The following is a 15,827-nucleotide window of genomic DNA, read 5'->3' as shown; positions in this document are numbered from 1 at the left end:
TAGCTGCCCAATGGTCCCAGCTGCCACCTGTCTGGGTCCACCACTGCATTCCTGCTCGCGCCCAGAGGGTGCTTGCCCCGTGTGGCTGGGGCACTAGTGCTGGCCCATTCCTGAAAGATATGGAACTCTTCTTATGGGGACCTTTGGCCCCCAGCAGCCTGAGACTCTCTCACAGCTGCACTGCAGCCTGAGGCTCTTCCTGCCTGATCCTGCTTCCTTCCTTGCCTTTGCCTTTCTTAGATGCCAGACCTGCGTCACAGTCTGGGGCCTCTCTCTGTCCACTCCTTCTCCCCCACCCCATCTTTCACAGGCATTCCTCCACCCCTGACAAATCTCTTGTGCATCTGATCCCAGAAGGCCTGCTTCTCAGAATGCAAAGTGACACAAGAAACCGTGATCCATGCAAGGAATGGTAGCACTCTGAGATCAGTGTGGCGGTTGTGGAATCGGTGGATCGTGGTCAGGTTCTGTGTAAATTTGAAGGTAGAAACAATAGGATTTCCTGACAGGTCAACTGTATACGTGGTGTGGGCAAAAGAAAAGAGTTGAGGATAACTCCAAGGTTTTTGGCTTCAGTGAACGGCAAGATGGAGTTGTCACAGATGGTGACAGGGAAGGCTGTGAGAGGAGCAGGCCTTGGGAGTCGGGTTAGGAACTGGCTTTGGACATGCTGCGTTTGAGCTGTCTGTGGATAGCCAAGGGACAGGGTCAAACAGGCAATCAGATACACGAGTATAGAATTCCAGGGAGCAGTCTGAGCTGGATATCCCACTTGGGAATCATGGGCCTGTAGATGGTACTTAAAGCCGTGCAATCTGAGGAGATCACCGAGGGAATTTGCACTGGCAGAGAACAGGAGAGGACTGAGGCCTGAGCCCCAGGGCATTGCAACATTAAAAGGGAGGAGAGAAGAGGAGAAACCAGAAAAGGAGATGAGCAGGAGCCAATGGTGAAGTAGGAAGGAAACCAAAGAAGGTCTCCTGGAAGCCAGGTGAGGAAGGTACCTTAGCCCTGGGAATTATGAGGAAGCCCCGTGTGAGCTATGAATATGAACTCTCAATTATTAAAAAAGTGAGGTTATTATGGTATACCCTTCTCCTCTCCTTCCCCTCTCTTCTCTCTTCTCTATTAGAACAAACAAACAAAAAACTTCATGAAAAAAATCTTCCCTCTCTGGAGTCCTTTTCCCCTCCCTTCTTCCCTTCCCTCCTACTGTCTTCTGCCAGTGGCTTTGGCACACTATGGAAAGCCATGGGGACTACTTGGTTGCGCGGATTATGTAGACTCAAACTATGAGGACTGTCCGGAAAGTATCCAGCTCTACAGCCCTCAGATATCATATAGCCCCAATACCTGAACTTCAGGCAATTTAGATCCTTTCATACAGAGGCTATGGATTATTTTTTGAAACTCCAGAAAAGCAACTATGTCGTGGTAAAGAAACTGGCAGTCAGAGGACACTTTATGTAGAATCTGTCCCTCCTTCTTCTCTTCCTTATTTGCAAGTAGGACCTCAGTTTCCCGGGTAGTTTAGGAGTGTTTTGCACAAGCTGAGCCCCTCGTATTTTCACATGGATAAAATATACATCCAGGCAGTCATTTAGCAGCTTTGGTGTCTCCTTCATCTCTGTGCAGGTGAATGTGGTCTCCATTTTGGCCCATTAAACACTCCGAGATCCCTGGATGCTTTTTGGAAGTAAGGATATAAGGTGCATGAAACTATGAAAAAATTATTCAAGAATCACAAACATCTCATCTAAATTTCTTGCTTTGGAGAAGCCTCTTGTTAGAGATTAAAAGCTGGCTTGGGTGAGGCTGTGGTAGCCTCTGGTTTGGCTTCGGTTAGAGATACAGTGACTGTCCCAGCTCGGCCTCCAGGCTCCTCCCCATCTGGCATCACGCTGTGTGGGAAGCCCATCCAACAAGGGGTTGGCCTCACGCTGATGCTACTGCCACGAATTCTCACCTCCTCCACCTTCAAGCTTACCATTCAAGGTCTACTCCGATCAGTTGAAATTTTGTTACTTAGTGTCATTCCATGCATTACAATTCACATCCGGGAGCCCATCTCCCCCGCTCCCTTGAGAGCAAAGACCATGACTCAGTGGATCGCTGAGCTAACTTGTTCTTTTTCCAAGTTCATGTCCAGTGAAATCATGTTAGCAGCTTGAAATCTCCTGTGGCCATGAGGGGGGATCAGGATCTATGCCACAGAATTCAGCAAACAAGGAAACCTGTAAAAGGTTCAAATCAGGGCTTTCTCCAACCTAACCCACCCCCCTTGAAGAGCCAATTTTAATCACTTACTAGCATACCACAAGATTATGTCCTTATGTTATAACATTGGCAGCCTAGCAGTGTGCCATGGGCATAGTAGGTGCTTAATAAATATTTCTTGAACGAGTGAATAGAAAGAAAAACACCCTATTTTAACTGGTAATATGAGTTTTTTTCTCCAGGACATCCTCATTATTTGGATCTAGACAAAGCTCCTTCTTCCCCCCCTGCACCCCGCAATTTAGCTTGTCTCATGGCACCTCGTGTACCTCGATAGGAGACAGTAACTACCAAATGTTGAATACAGGTCTATCTCATTCTCTAGTGTGGCCCCAGCTGTGGAGGAGCCTTCACAACTGTCATTAAGTTATGCCTGCGCCTGTATGGCATGTTTGTGCTCAAAGCCCCCTTACTTGCTCTTCGGAGGGGCCTTAAGGCAGGCATAGGGCAGGGGAAGATGTCGAGTCCTAGAGGAACTGACCGCCCCAATGACACATAGCTTCTAAAGCACAGAGTTGGAACAGGAACTCCTAGGCTAGGCCAGTTTCTAATTCCAGCCTGCAATTTGGTGAGACCAAGGCCTTGGTTGCTCCCTCCTTGCCCCTGGCCCATTCGTAGCTGAGAGGGATGGGCTTCTCCCCACACCTGTCATTCTCCTCAGGTCTGAAGGTCATCGTGGGGGCCTTGCTGCGCTCTGTGAAGAAACTCGTCAACGTGATGATCCTGACCCTCTTTTGCCTCAGCATCTTTGCCCTGGTAGGTCAGCAGCTCTTCATGGGAGGTCTGAACCAGAAATGTATCAGGAAGGACTGTGAGACTATCAGCAACCTTGAAGCTAATGGTAAATACCCCGCCGTTCGCTCTGTGGTGTGTGCATGGCTCACTTTGACTTAGCCCGACTCTTACTGCCTGCATGCCTGCATCGCAGAGTCTGGGGAGCAAGGGAGGCCTTCACCCATCCAGGTTGCTCCTGTGGGCAGATGCATTTCTTATAGGATTGCCTCATTCCTTAGGTTTCCATGGAGAAGGCAAAGCATGAAGCCACATCTGCAACAGCAGTGTCTGTTCCCATCCCTTGCCATTTAGATCTCGGCCCACTTCTTTGTAATGTTTTGCAGAAGTGTTCAGAATGCCTGAATTTGGCCAAAGGAAATCAGCAACTTCCCAGCCCCCTTCCTCAAATATTTTCTCCAAAGACAACACTTCTTTCCCTGCCCACCCTCTCCACACTGACGTCAACCTTACCCCTATTTCACGTGTCCCAAATCACACATGACTACATTCTCTCCATGTCTGTCATGGGCTGAGTCTGTGTTCAGCTACCCAGGGCTGGTCTACGGTTCAGTATTATGTACTGAGAGGCAGGGTGGTGGCGGCAATGTCACTGCTTCCTCCTCCATTTCTCCTTCCTTTTCCCTTCCCCCCTTTTCCCTTGCTCCTTTCTGAGGGCTTATACCCCAGTTCCTCTCCAGATACCCACTTTGATCATTTTAGAGGATTCAGAACCAATTTATTTTCAAGCATACTTTGGCATATTTGCTATTCTCTTTCCTTTCAGTGTTTTCTTTAAAATCTGAATTTATGACTTTTTCTTCTCTTAGATCATTGTTTTGAAAGGAAGGAAAATTCCACTGAACTCAGAATGTGTGGCACCTGGATGCGTAACAAGTAAGAGGCTTATACTCTCCATCTTTCCCCCAAGCAGAGCATCTCTAGGCCTTTTGGAACGATGTGGCAACCAGTCTTCATCTGATCCCTGGTGGAAACAATGATAGTAGTTCCCACATGGCACTTGTTATGTCGTATGTCTACGCAAGTTTGGACTTGCAATATTAAGTTAAAAAGTATTTTCAAGTGTTTAGAGCAGCTTTTCTCCCTAGTTGTGCTGAATTGGTGGCTTATAAGAAACCTACTGAAAACTTAGTGATGTTTTAATTTTATGGGGTCGATATTCAAGACTTTCAAAGGTGAGAAAGGATTTCATGACTGAAAGCCCCACGAGGCCCTTGTTTCCTGGTCCGTGGCATCAGCCTGATGCAAGATATCTGAGCATGCCGCTTCTCTCTGCTGACCCATTGACCACCACCGCTTGAACTAGAAACACAGTTGTACACACATTCACATACACTCACCCCACCAGCTGGTATAGCCCTTTGGCCCTATGGGGAAACCCTTCTTTCTTCTAGGATATCAGTGTTCTCTGTGATGAAAGATTCAATTCAGTAAAGATCCATTGAGTGTATTTCAAACAAAGATAATATGCGAGGCACTCTGATGAAATAGATTACATTCAGTCCTCAATAACAAGTAGATATCAAGAGCCTACAGTGTGCCCAACTCTGATTAGATCCAAGAAACGAGATTATGAACAAGGAAGTTCCACACTTTTGAAATTGATGTCTTCCAAGGAAGATAGGCAGAGAGGAAATACAATTATGTGTTACATAACAACATATGACAGTGGTCCCAAAAGATTATAATAATTTTTATATATTATAATTTTTGCTGTTCCTTTTCTAAGTTTAAATACATGGACACTTACAATTGTGTTGCAATTGCCTACAGTATTCAGTACAGTCACATGCTGTGCAGGTTTGTGGCCTAGGAGCAATAGGCTACACCAGATAGCCTAGGCGTGTAGTAGGCTGTACCATCTAGGTTTGTGTAAGTGCACTCCATGGTGCTTGCACAACCATGATATCACCTAATGTCGCATTTCTCAAAATATGTACCCATCGTTAAGTGACATATGACTACTAGGAAGTGGGACGAGTGTTATAAGGGAGACATGCAGGCTCTGAGAGATATGACAGGGCATGTGACCTTGTCTGGAGAATTAAGGGAGATTTCTCTCCACTTGCAAGACACAGTAGGCTTTAATCTCATATGAGGTTTCCTGAGCTCTCTAGGGTGATCGTCGACGGGACACATTGTACCCACAGTGTCTTCATCTTAAAGGGGGCCCAACAGCTGCTGCATGCGATGCTTCCTTGACCCCTCACCCACACCAGCAGATATGATTATGAAAGGCAAAATCCAAGGTGGGGCGTGTCATCTAGACACTCAGAAGCAGCAGCTTGGTTTCCGATTGGTCTTTGCAGTGTTCTTTTCATTCCAAGTTTACGTACCAACCATAACTCTCTCAGTCTAAGCACAACATGGGAGCTCAGGAATTTTACAGTAAATCAACTCCTAGTATACAATATTCCACATTGGTCATAACATGGTAGTTTCCTAGGAAATGGCACCCTGAGAAGATCAGAGGTCACCTTCCAAGGCAGTCCAGGGCCCAGGCCTAGTCTCCACCATTTGCTCATTGCTTCCCACCCTAGGACTAATTGACTGGTGACTACAACTCAGATTTGAAGTATGAGCAGAAAGTTCCAGTAGGTTAAGAGATGGAGGAAACAATTCCAGACAGTACAAACAGAAGGGTGAAGGCCTTGGGACATGAGAGCATGTCTGGGGTGGCTTATTGGGCAGAGAGGAGGCAGGAGGGGAGAAAAGAGCCCACCATGCAGGACCCAGCAGCCCATCAGTGCCAGCAACTTTGATCTTGATCATAGAAGACACAGGAGTAATGGAAAGGTTTTAATACAGGGGAATGACTTGGGCATATTAAAGTTTTTCAAAAGCTACCCATGGCTGCTGTGTAGAGAATGGATGAACACAGTAGATGAGGAAGCCCCTTATGAGACTGTGCTAGTACAGGTGAGAATCATGAAGCTATTCAGTAGCGATGGAGAGAAATGGATGGATGAATTCCAAAGACATTTAGGAGATAGAAGGAACAGGACTTGTAGACTGAAGAGGGATGTTGGTGTTACTTGTGTGTACAAATGCATGTGTGAGAGAGTGGTGGGAAGTGCAAAGGAGAGAAAACTGTTACAGGTGTTTCTCTTTTCTGGTGCGAGTGACTGGTGATGGGAGCCTAGGAAGAGAGGCCTAATCAGCTGTATAAGCTGATGAGAAGGTGCATCCAGAGAGGAGGAGATTGGAAAAAACAGGCTTATATTTTGAGTGGTAGTTAGGAAACAAGGGAGACCAAGTATGGTCGGTCCATTCTCAACAGGCTCCTGGAAGTTGGAGGGCACTGAGACTTCACAGAATTTCCTCAGGAGCTGGGGGGAGGCAGGCGCAATGGATGCCCTCCTCCTCAGTCACCCAAAAGCAAAGCCTTCACTCACAAAGTCCCACTCTGCCCACCAGACGGATCCTGATCATTGTCGGGGCCTCTGATTAGTGCAGCTGAACAGCCCAGGCTCACCAGGCTGAAGAAAGCCTTTTGCTGCAAAGGATACCAAAATAAAGCAACAGAAAAAGTGGTCAGGGACAAAACAACAAGAACTCAGAGAACCAAAAAGGGCTTTAAAAACTTTAAATAGTGTCCCTGGTGAAATTAAAAGAGATATGGCATGCATAAAGCCAAAAATACCTTGTTATGAAAAAAGAACAGTCAGAAAACTAGAAAGATTTATTAGAAATTAAACATGATTACAAAAAAATCAATAATAGAACTAAAAGATAAAGTTGAGAAAATAGCCCAGACAGTAGAAACAAAAGACAAAGACAGAAAATATGAGAGTAAATATCAGTCTAGTAGTTCCAATTTTTGACTAAGTAGAAATTCCAGAAAGAGAGCTCCAGAAAAAACAAAAGGGAAGAAATTATGCGGAAAATTTCCCTGCAACTAAGCATGCAAGTCCCTCAGTGCTCCATGAAGTGCCCAACACAATGAATGGGAAAGGACCATGCCAAATGCATTATCACACTATTTCAGAACTTTGACGGGGGCGGGGGGCGAATCTTAAAACTAAAGAAGAAAAGAAAGTCACCCACAAAGGAACAAAAATAAAAAATTGCTCCAGAATTCTCAATAACAACACAGGACAATAGCTGAGCAGTGCCTTCATAGTTCTAAGGAAAAATGATTTTTGATCCTGAATTCTTTTTCTGGTCAAACTATCAATTGATTGTGAAGGTAGAATAAAAATAGATATATGCAAAGGTCACTTAGTCTTCTTAAGAAGCTATTGGAGAGGTGCTCCAGAAAAATGAGGAATTAAACTAGAAAAGGGCAACGTGCAAAAGCCAAGAAAAAAATGTACCCAACCCAGGAGAGCCATTGACGCAGGTCCCAATGTTTTCTATGACGAGTGACATAAGTAGTGATGAAGTGGTGTGGGACGTGGAGAGCTAACCCTCAGCTACCATAGGCGGAAGTTAATCAGCAAGGACTAAGACTGATGCATCAAATATAAACGTCTGCACTGTATTCAGAGATACAGATATAAATGAGTTAAAAGTTGTTGCATTTAGACACATAAATGCACATATAAGAATAACACCTATTGGATGTTGGGCAGGGGGAAGGGGGGAGGGGGAGGAGGGAGGAGGGGACGGGTATTTGCATACACAAAGAGTGCAATGCGCACCACCCGAAGGATGGACATATTTGAAACTCGGACTTGGGGGGGAGGGGGGCGGGGGGGCAAGGGCAACATACATAACCTAAACATCTGTACCCCCATAATATGCTGAAATAAAAAAAAACCCAAAAAAACAAACAGGATGTAAAAAAAAAAGTTGTTGCATTTAGGGTGCATAAAGAATGATACAATTATTTCATTACAAGCATTCTGATGCACGTAATTTTTAAACCATATGTATTACTTTGAGTAAAACACTATGTTTATTAAAAATTAACATAATTGTTAATACAGGAATTAAATTAACTTACACTGAGTACATACCCTTAGTATATCCTGTAGATGTACTCAATGATGTGTGCTTTGGTAATATGGGGAAAGACCTATGTTCAAAGACACCCATTGCCCAAATGTTTGTAAGGACTTTTCATCACTGAAACCTAAATGTTCATCATTAGCAGAGCAGTTAAATAAATCACAGGACTGGAGGCAGGAAAAGAAATGATATATCTATCTCCCTGTGTGCTGATACGGAATGATCTCCAAGCTATATTGTTCCATAAAAAATGCAACATGCAGGATAGTGTTCAAGGCATGCTCCCATTTGTGTATTATAGAAGATATGTATAGATATAGTATATGTGCTTCCAAAGTCATAGAAAACTAGAAAGTTACAAAAGTAACTGTTACCTCTAGGAAGTAGGATCAAGGGACTGGGGAGAGGGGGAGACTTAATATTCATTCTATGCATTGTTTTGCTGTCAATTGTTTACTGTGTAATTGCTCTTAATTTTTCAGTGAAGAACTTGCTAATATGAATGTATTAATCAATCCATTGGAAAATGAGTCCAGGAGTGTCAACATTAAGGTGTGGGCTGGGAGGCTTGGCAGACAGGGATGGGCAATCTGGAGAGACTCTCTTGCTAGGGCGTGCTGATGCGAGCCCGTGGCCCTCAGAAGAGCCAGACTCATGGGGAAGAGGGAAGCTAGGCTGTAGGGTATGTAATTCTTTCTCTGTTCCCTTGTTTCTAATATCTAGTGCCTGTTCTGAAGAGTTTCAATGCAATCACACCAGAATTAATCCTGACTATGGTTATACGAACTTTGACAACTTTGGCTGGTCTTTTCTTGCCATGTTCCGGCTTATGACCCAAGATTCCTGGGAGAAGCTTTACCAACAGGTTATCTATTTAGAATCTCTCTCCTTTTTCTCCCTCCCTCCCTCCCCTTCCCTTCTGTCTATCACTTACCTACTTATCAATCATTTATTTATAACCTACCATTTATCCTCCACTTTGTCATCTCTGTCTCATCTTTAACAGTGGTACTGTTAAATTCTATTAGAAACTTCAAGAAAATTATAAATGTGATATTTAGAAGAAGAGTGCAAAAACATTCCTCTTCCTAGAAATATTACCACTGTCCAGATTCCCTGCTGTCTGAAGTTTCCCCACTAGCACTACCTCTTTTGCCTTAAATCTAAAAAATGCAAATACCCTTAAGAAAGTCATAGGTAGTAAAGTCCCTGAAACTTCCATGTGACAGTATGGATGGCATCTCCCCACTGAGAGATGGGGCATCAGGAGTCCCTGTGCAATCTTTGCTTGAGGCTACTATCACCACTCTGGGGAAGAAAGCTTCAGATGCAAGCATGTGCTCTATCCCTTGCAGACCCTGCGCACCTGTGGGCTCTACTCAGTCTTCTTTTTTGTGGTGGTCATCTTCCTGGGCTCCTTCTACCTGATTAACTTAACCCTGGCCGTTGTCACCATGGCTTATGAGGAGCAGAACAGAAACGTAGCTGCAGAGACGGAGGCCAAGGAAAAGATGTTTCAGGAAGCCCAGAAGCTGCTAAAGGAGGAGAAGGAGGTAGGGACATGGGGTCAGGCAGTGGGTTCTGCTTGGGGGAGGGACCTCAGAGGCAACATGGCCTGGAGCTCAAGGTTGCCATCTGGGGCCTGGTCAAAGTGCTTTCTCTACTGGTGCTTTTCAGAGAATTTAAGCCCATCGGGGACTAGCTGTGCTGCTGTCTCTCACAAAGTCATCCAGGCACAGAGCTCTTGAGAACAGGGCATGCTTGGTCTTGATGCTCTTTGATCTTCTGAAGCCTAGGCCTTCCAGACATGTCCCAAATTACTGACTAGAGGATATAATTTATGTATATGTAAATCTAGGCTCAGATCCAGGCTTTCTTCTGGAAATATGAAGAATTTTGTGTTCAGGGCCTTTGCTTGAGGGGGGCCCTAGAGCAACAACCATGATCATCTCTCCCTGGCTGAAATCCCTGTCATATTTGTTCAGTCATTCTAATAGTTTCCCTGGAATCTTTACATTCTTCCCGCTCAATTCTAAGATTTTCAGGGCAGGGACTATGTTTTATACTCCTTCTCATCCTCTACAGGGATTTGTCAGAGGGAAGTTTATCATAAATGCTTAATATCTGCATCATCAATAAATGCATAAACATTTATTGAGCACCTAGCACATACTGGACAGTGTGCTAAGGGGTAGTGATTCAGAGCGATGTTAATACAAGAGACAATACTGCTTTGACGGCTATAATCTCTGTGCAAAAACAGGACATGTTCCCTCAGATATGTAATGACAGAACTAGCATATTCCAGTTAGGTGATGGGCAATCTAAATGTACAGTGCTACCAAAAGAAAGAAGAGTTCCACCACTCTAAGATTGAGGTCATTTGCAATGCTTTATGAGGAGGTATAATCTGTTTGCTAACTGCTTTTGTTTACTTTCTAAGGCTCTGGTTGCCATGGGAATTGACAGAAGTTCACTTACTTCCCTTGAAACATCATCCTTTTCTCCCAAAAAGAGAAAGTTCTTTAGTTATAAGAAAAGGAAGTCCCTCTTTTTCAGAGAGTCTAGGAAAAATCAGCCTCCAGGATCAGATTCTGATGAAGATTCCCCCAAAAAGGTAAGTCTTGTCCAAGGGACTAATGATACCACAGTGCTGTCCAGGTGGACAGGTCCAGTTGCCAGTCTAATTGAAAGGATTCATTCATTCATCCCTTTATTTATCCATTCATCCATTTGCACATACATGCACCCTATGTCTGTTCAATTACCCATTTTTTATAAGCATCTATTTCAGGTGTGTACAGTGTTTACTATCTGCTTGGCACTAGGCTGGGTACTGGGGATACATGGTTCCTACACCACAGAGTTTACAACTAATGATGAAGACACATTCATAGGGAGGCAGATACAATGGAATGTGATGACTGACGTGATGTCGCTGTGGGAGAACAGAGGAGGAGCAACATGTCAGTGTGGGTTCCCTCTGAAGCAAACTCAACGACATTGGAGTGCAAGTAGATTATTGGGGAGGTGATCCCAGGAAGCACTGAGAGGGGAGGGAGAAGTGATATGCAGAAGGGAAGGTAGCCAGTGAAGGTGCACCATCAAGCTAGTTACCACTGAAGGTAGCTGGGGTTCAATCCCTCTGGAGTATGTGTGTGTGTGTATATGTATATCTTTAACCACTGATGGACCGAAGTACACACACCAACTTTGGTGGATCATTGGTTAAAGATTGCTGGGGACTAGAGAGAACAATTTTCCTGTATTTCTAGCTTGCATGCACTAGGGAAGATTTAGATGGGAAAACCAACATCATCTGCTTCAGACAACCAATCCAGACTTGGTAGGGGCTGGGGGAAAAGCAGTGAATCAGAAAAGGGTTCCTCAGAAGCAGTGTATAAGCAGAAAGGATGAATTCACCAGGCAAAAGGAAGAATGGAGCATTACTGGTAGAGGGAACAGCAAGTACAAAGGCCTGGAAGCAAAGATGAGCAGGAGAATATGACCCACTGGAAAAGGTGGCAAGAAGCTGTGGTGGTAAGATGGGGTGATCACAAAAGACCTTGAAAACCCAGCTAAGGATCTCTCCTTTTCCACTGATGGCAAGAAATGAGCGGCATTGAAAGGTTTAAACAAGAGATGGATATGATCGGATTTACATTTTTGCAATCTTGGATGCATTGAAGATAGGGGATTGGGTGAGGGCAAGATTGGAGGCAAACAATTAAGAAGCTGTTACAGTAACTTAAGTGAGAGAGGTGGCAGAGGCTTAAACCAGGGTTAGGACAGTGAGGATGAAGAGAAATTAACAGATTGCAATGAGCAACAGAAGATAAAATTTGGCGATTGAATTGATGTAAAGGATGGGGATGATTCCTGGTTTCTGACATAGGTAGCTGACTTGATGGAGTGTAATTTACTAAGACAAGAAAGGAACATGTCTTGAGGTGGGAAAGATGGCACATTCAGTTTTGAATGTGCCAATTTTGAGGTGCCTATGGGACATCCAAGTTTGGATGTTGAGTAGGCAGTGTGATATGCAGAAATGAAGCCACAGGGGGGTGTCAGTAGAAAAAGTTGTTCTTATCATTAAGGTAGGAATGTTCAGACATGTTTTCATTGCAAAGAGAAGAAAACATTGAAGATACAGGCCAGGGAAGGATGGCAAGAGCCACTTTCTTGAGAGAGAAAGAAGATGAAATGGGTAGAAGGTGGGTATACATACCTGATAATGGGGTGGGAAAAGGGAGTCCAGGGACATTTGCAGAATTAGATAGAAGGATCCCATCCTCTGTTACGGTCAGTTCTCTGCTGTAGTGATGGGGAAAGGTCTCATGGTTTACAGACTGCAGCATAATGAAGAGACTGCAGATATTTCTTTTGATATTTTAAAATTTTTTCCTCAATTCACAAAACAGTAGACAAAGACCCAGACACCTAATACAAAATGTGTTTTCTCTTTAACTAGAACAGGGAATAGCTTTAGGTTGCACAAAGGGGTAGTTCCATTTAAGGTTCTGGTTGGTCAGAAACTTTGGGAACTAAGATATTATGGGTACTCCGGCTGTCTGGATAGCTGCAGGCTTATGTCTCTCAACCTCCAGTGACTTTAGAATTGTAGGTAAAGTGAGAATCAACAAGCCCTTGGGCACAGCCTGAGAGGGTGCTTGGGATTTAGTATATATATTTTGTGATATTTAGTTTGACTGTTTTTTGTTTTTGTTTTTGTTTTTGTTTTTTAGTTACTCTTTTTAAGTCTGTCTAGGCAGTTGTCCAAGGAGCTTCACTATCTGGCCAATTTCAAGCCAGCTTTCTAAATTTATCCCTGACTTTTGCCCTTTGCAAACATTGTTTCCAAATTAGACTTTTTATTGCTTTAATTCCCTGAACCATCCTCACTAGTTTTTGTAACATTTTGTTTGCTTTTTGTTAACAATGAATAAAGCACAGAAAGTAAAATTTCTGTAAGTAGGACTCTAGAAATATGCATGCAAAAGAAATATGAATGGCCAAATATGTCTCTTATGTGTTAAACATGAAATAAAAAACTGAACATTTGGCATGCTGTAAAGATGAGGTGAATAGACCTACATAAAATGTTATGTACCTTCATTGCATGTGGCATTGAAACAAAATAGTTTGTGAAGTTTTGAACAGAGGCAGCCCCTGTTTTTAGAACATCCACCATGCCTTCTATTACAGTCACACCTCCTACAGCAAACCAAACGACTGTCCCAGAATCTGTCAGTGGACCACTTTGATGAGCATGGAGACCCCTTCCAAAGGCAGAGGGCATTGAGTGCTGTCAGCATCCTCACCATCACCATGCACGGTAAGTTCTGCCCCCAGTCCAAGGGAAAGCCTAATTTCAACGTCCTTCCATTGGTCCCCAGAAACCTTCTGCAGTGGAGGCTTTTTTGGAACCAACCCACTGTACCGTCCTGCAAAGAGCAATTTTCTATGCCTCTAGAGCATGTCAGCAAAGCAGCTTGCAAGAAGCAGGCCCTCCCTGTGTACTCCCTCTGAGCTGGCACTTGGGTAGTAGTAGGAACTGGCTAGACTTGGGCTTCAGGGATGTCGGACAGAAGCATAGACAGGACCTCATAACCAGGCCAGGCAGTCACAGGAGGTCTGAGTGACAATGGTCAGCCAAAGAAGAGAAGACTTATAAGTCTCCAGGAAGTGACAGCTGTTGTCAAGTTTAGAGTCAGGAATCTGGATGGGCAACAGAGGACCTCTGTAGACAGGCTGGAACCATCTGATGGGCCAGATTAACAGCAAGTAACAGGGCCCCAACTAAGGGATTGGTGTTCAGGGGCAGGATCAAGTCCTCGCAGGTATGAAGTCAAATGGGTCCCTTAGCACTTGTGAGCCTGTCGCACCACCTCACTTGGCCTGCATGAGTGCCCGAAATGGGGTCAGGGAAATCAGGTTGCTGCTGCTTTATGGCCTGAACTTCAGCCAGCATTTTACTGCCTTTTATTGTTTTGGTGCTACAGATGCCCCTGCCTGACTCTCTCTCCTTCCCCTAAGTACTGGTTTCCCCCTGTGCCTCTGTTACAGCTGTCCCCTGTATCTTGCTCATGGGTTCACAGCCAGCCAGTATTGACTTCCACATCTATATCTCTAATGTGTGGTCAAGCTCCTGGATGCTCAACAAGACTGTAAAGATCTGATGTACTTGACTATACCACATGCTAGTTGTATGTTGTCTCTTCTGCACTGTGATTGGTGGAAAAACCTTTCTGGCTATGCAAGTCAGTGCCCTTCTCAATTGATCATGTGTTGCAAGAGACCCTGGGGAAGAGGGAGGAAAGAATGTCCTCAGGCAAAGAGAGGCCAGATTAGTTCAGAGCTAACTCCTCAACTGCTCTTTCATTCTCCTCCAGAACAAGAAAAATCACAGGAACCTTGTCTCCCATGTGGGAAAAATTTGGCATCCAAATACCTTGTGTGGGACTGTAGCCCCCAGTGGCTATGCATTAAGAAGGTCCTGAAAACTGTGATGACTGACCCCTTTACCGAGCTGGCCATCACCATCTGCATCATAATCAACACTGTCTTTTTGGCCATGGAGCATCATGAAATGAAGCAAGATTTTGAGTCTATGTTGAATACAGGGAATTTGGTAACAGGCTTTTAAAACATATAAAACATATTTTTTTGATTTGTTTTTATTTTAATTATTATGGGTACATAATAGCTGTATGTATTTATAGGGTATGTATGATGTATTGATACAGGCATACAGTGTGTAATGATCACATCAGGGTAACTGGGATATTCATCACCTCAAGCATTCATCATTTCTTTATGTTAGGAACATTCCAATTCCACACTCATAGTTATTTTAAAACATACAATAACCTATTGTTGGCTAGAGTTACCCTGTTGTGCTATTAAATATTAGATCTTGTTTTTTCTGTCTAACTATATTTTTGCACCCATTAACCATCCCCACCTTATGCCCCACTCCCTGCTACCCTTCCCAGCCTCTGGTAACCACCATTCTACTCTCTGTCTCCATGACATCAATTGTTTTAATATTTAGCTCCCACATGTGAGTGAGAACAAATGAAATTTGTCTTTCTGTGCTTGGCTTATTTCACTTAACATAATGTTCTCCAGTTTCACCCATGCTGTTACAAATGACAGGATTCCATCCTTTTTATGGCTAAATAATATTCCATTGTGTATATGCACCACATTTTTCTTATCCATTCATCCATTGATGGACACTTAGGTGGATTCCATATCTGGGCTGTTGTGAATAGTGAGTTCAGATTTCATTTTTGTATACTGATTTCCTTTCTTTTCAATGTATACCTACCAGTGGGACTGCTGGGTCATATGGCAGCTCCTATTTTTAGTTTTTCAAGGAAGCTCCATACTCTTTCCATAGTGGTTGTATTAATTTTCATTCCCACCAATAATGTACAAGGGTTCCCCTTTCTCCACATCCTTGCCAGCATTTGTTGTTGCCTGTCCTTTAGATAAAAGCCATTTTAACTGGCTTTTAAGATGATATCTTATTGAGGTTTTGTTTGCATTTTTCTGATGACTAATGATATTGAGAATTTTTTCATGTATCTTTTGGCCATTTGTGTCTTCTTTTGAGAAATGTCTATTTAGATCTTTTGCCTATTTTTTTTTTATTTCAGCAAATTATGGGTGTACATATGTTTAGGTTATGTGTGTTGCCCTTGGTCCCCCCCCCACCGAAGTCCGTGTTTCAAATATGTCCATCCTTCGGGTAGTGCGCATTGCACTCCTTGTGTATACAAATACCCGTCCCCTCCTCC

The 15,827-nt window shown here is 43.7% G+C and overlaps 1 protein-coding gene across 1 annotated transcript in view; it reads left to right on the top strand.

The window, feature by feature from the left end:
• SCN11A (sodium channel, voltage gated, type XI alpha subunit) overlaps positions 1-15,827 on the top strand; it is an 88,790-nt gene that overhangs the window by 16,431 nt on the left and 56,532 nt on the right. The window contains exons 6-12 of the mRNA XM_012651283.1: positions 2,939-3,118; positions 3,879-3,945; positions 8,746-8,887; positions 9,378-9,575; positions 10,466-10,639; positions 13,228-13,357; positions 14,415-14,653. Of these exons, the coding sequence (XP_012506737.1) occupies positions 2,939-3,118; positions 3,879-3,945; positions 8,746-8,887; positions 9,378-9,575; positions 10,466-10,639; positions 13,228-13,357; positions 14,415-14,653 (1,130 nt within the window). The remainder of the gene's footprint in view (positions 1-2,938; positions 3,119-3,878; positions 3,946-8,745; positions 8,888-9,377; positions 9,576-10,465; positions 10,640-13,227; positions 13,358-14,414; positions 14,654-15,827) is intronic.

Source organism: Propithecus coquereli, unplaced genomic scaffold (assembly GCF_000956105.1).
Source record: "Propithecus coquereli isolate 6110/MARCELLA unplaced genomic scaffold, Pcoq_1.0 Scaffold1, whole genome shotgun sequence".
NCBI classification, from domain to species: Eukaryota; Metazoa; Chordata; class Mammalia; order Primates; family Indriidae; genus Propithecus; species Propithecus coquereli.
The sequence above is the reverse complement of the archived record's forward strand: the minus strand, read 5'-3'. Positions and strand labels throughout refer to the sequence as shown.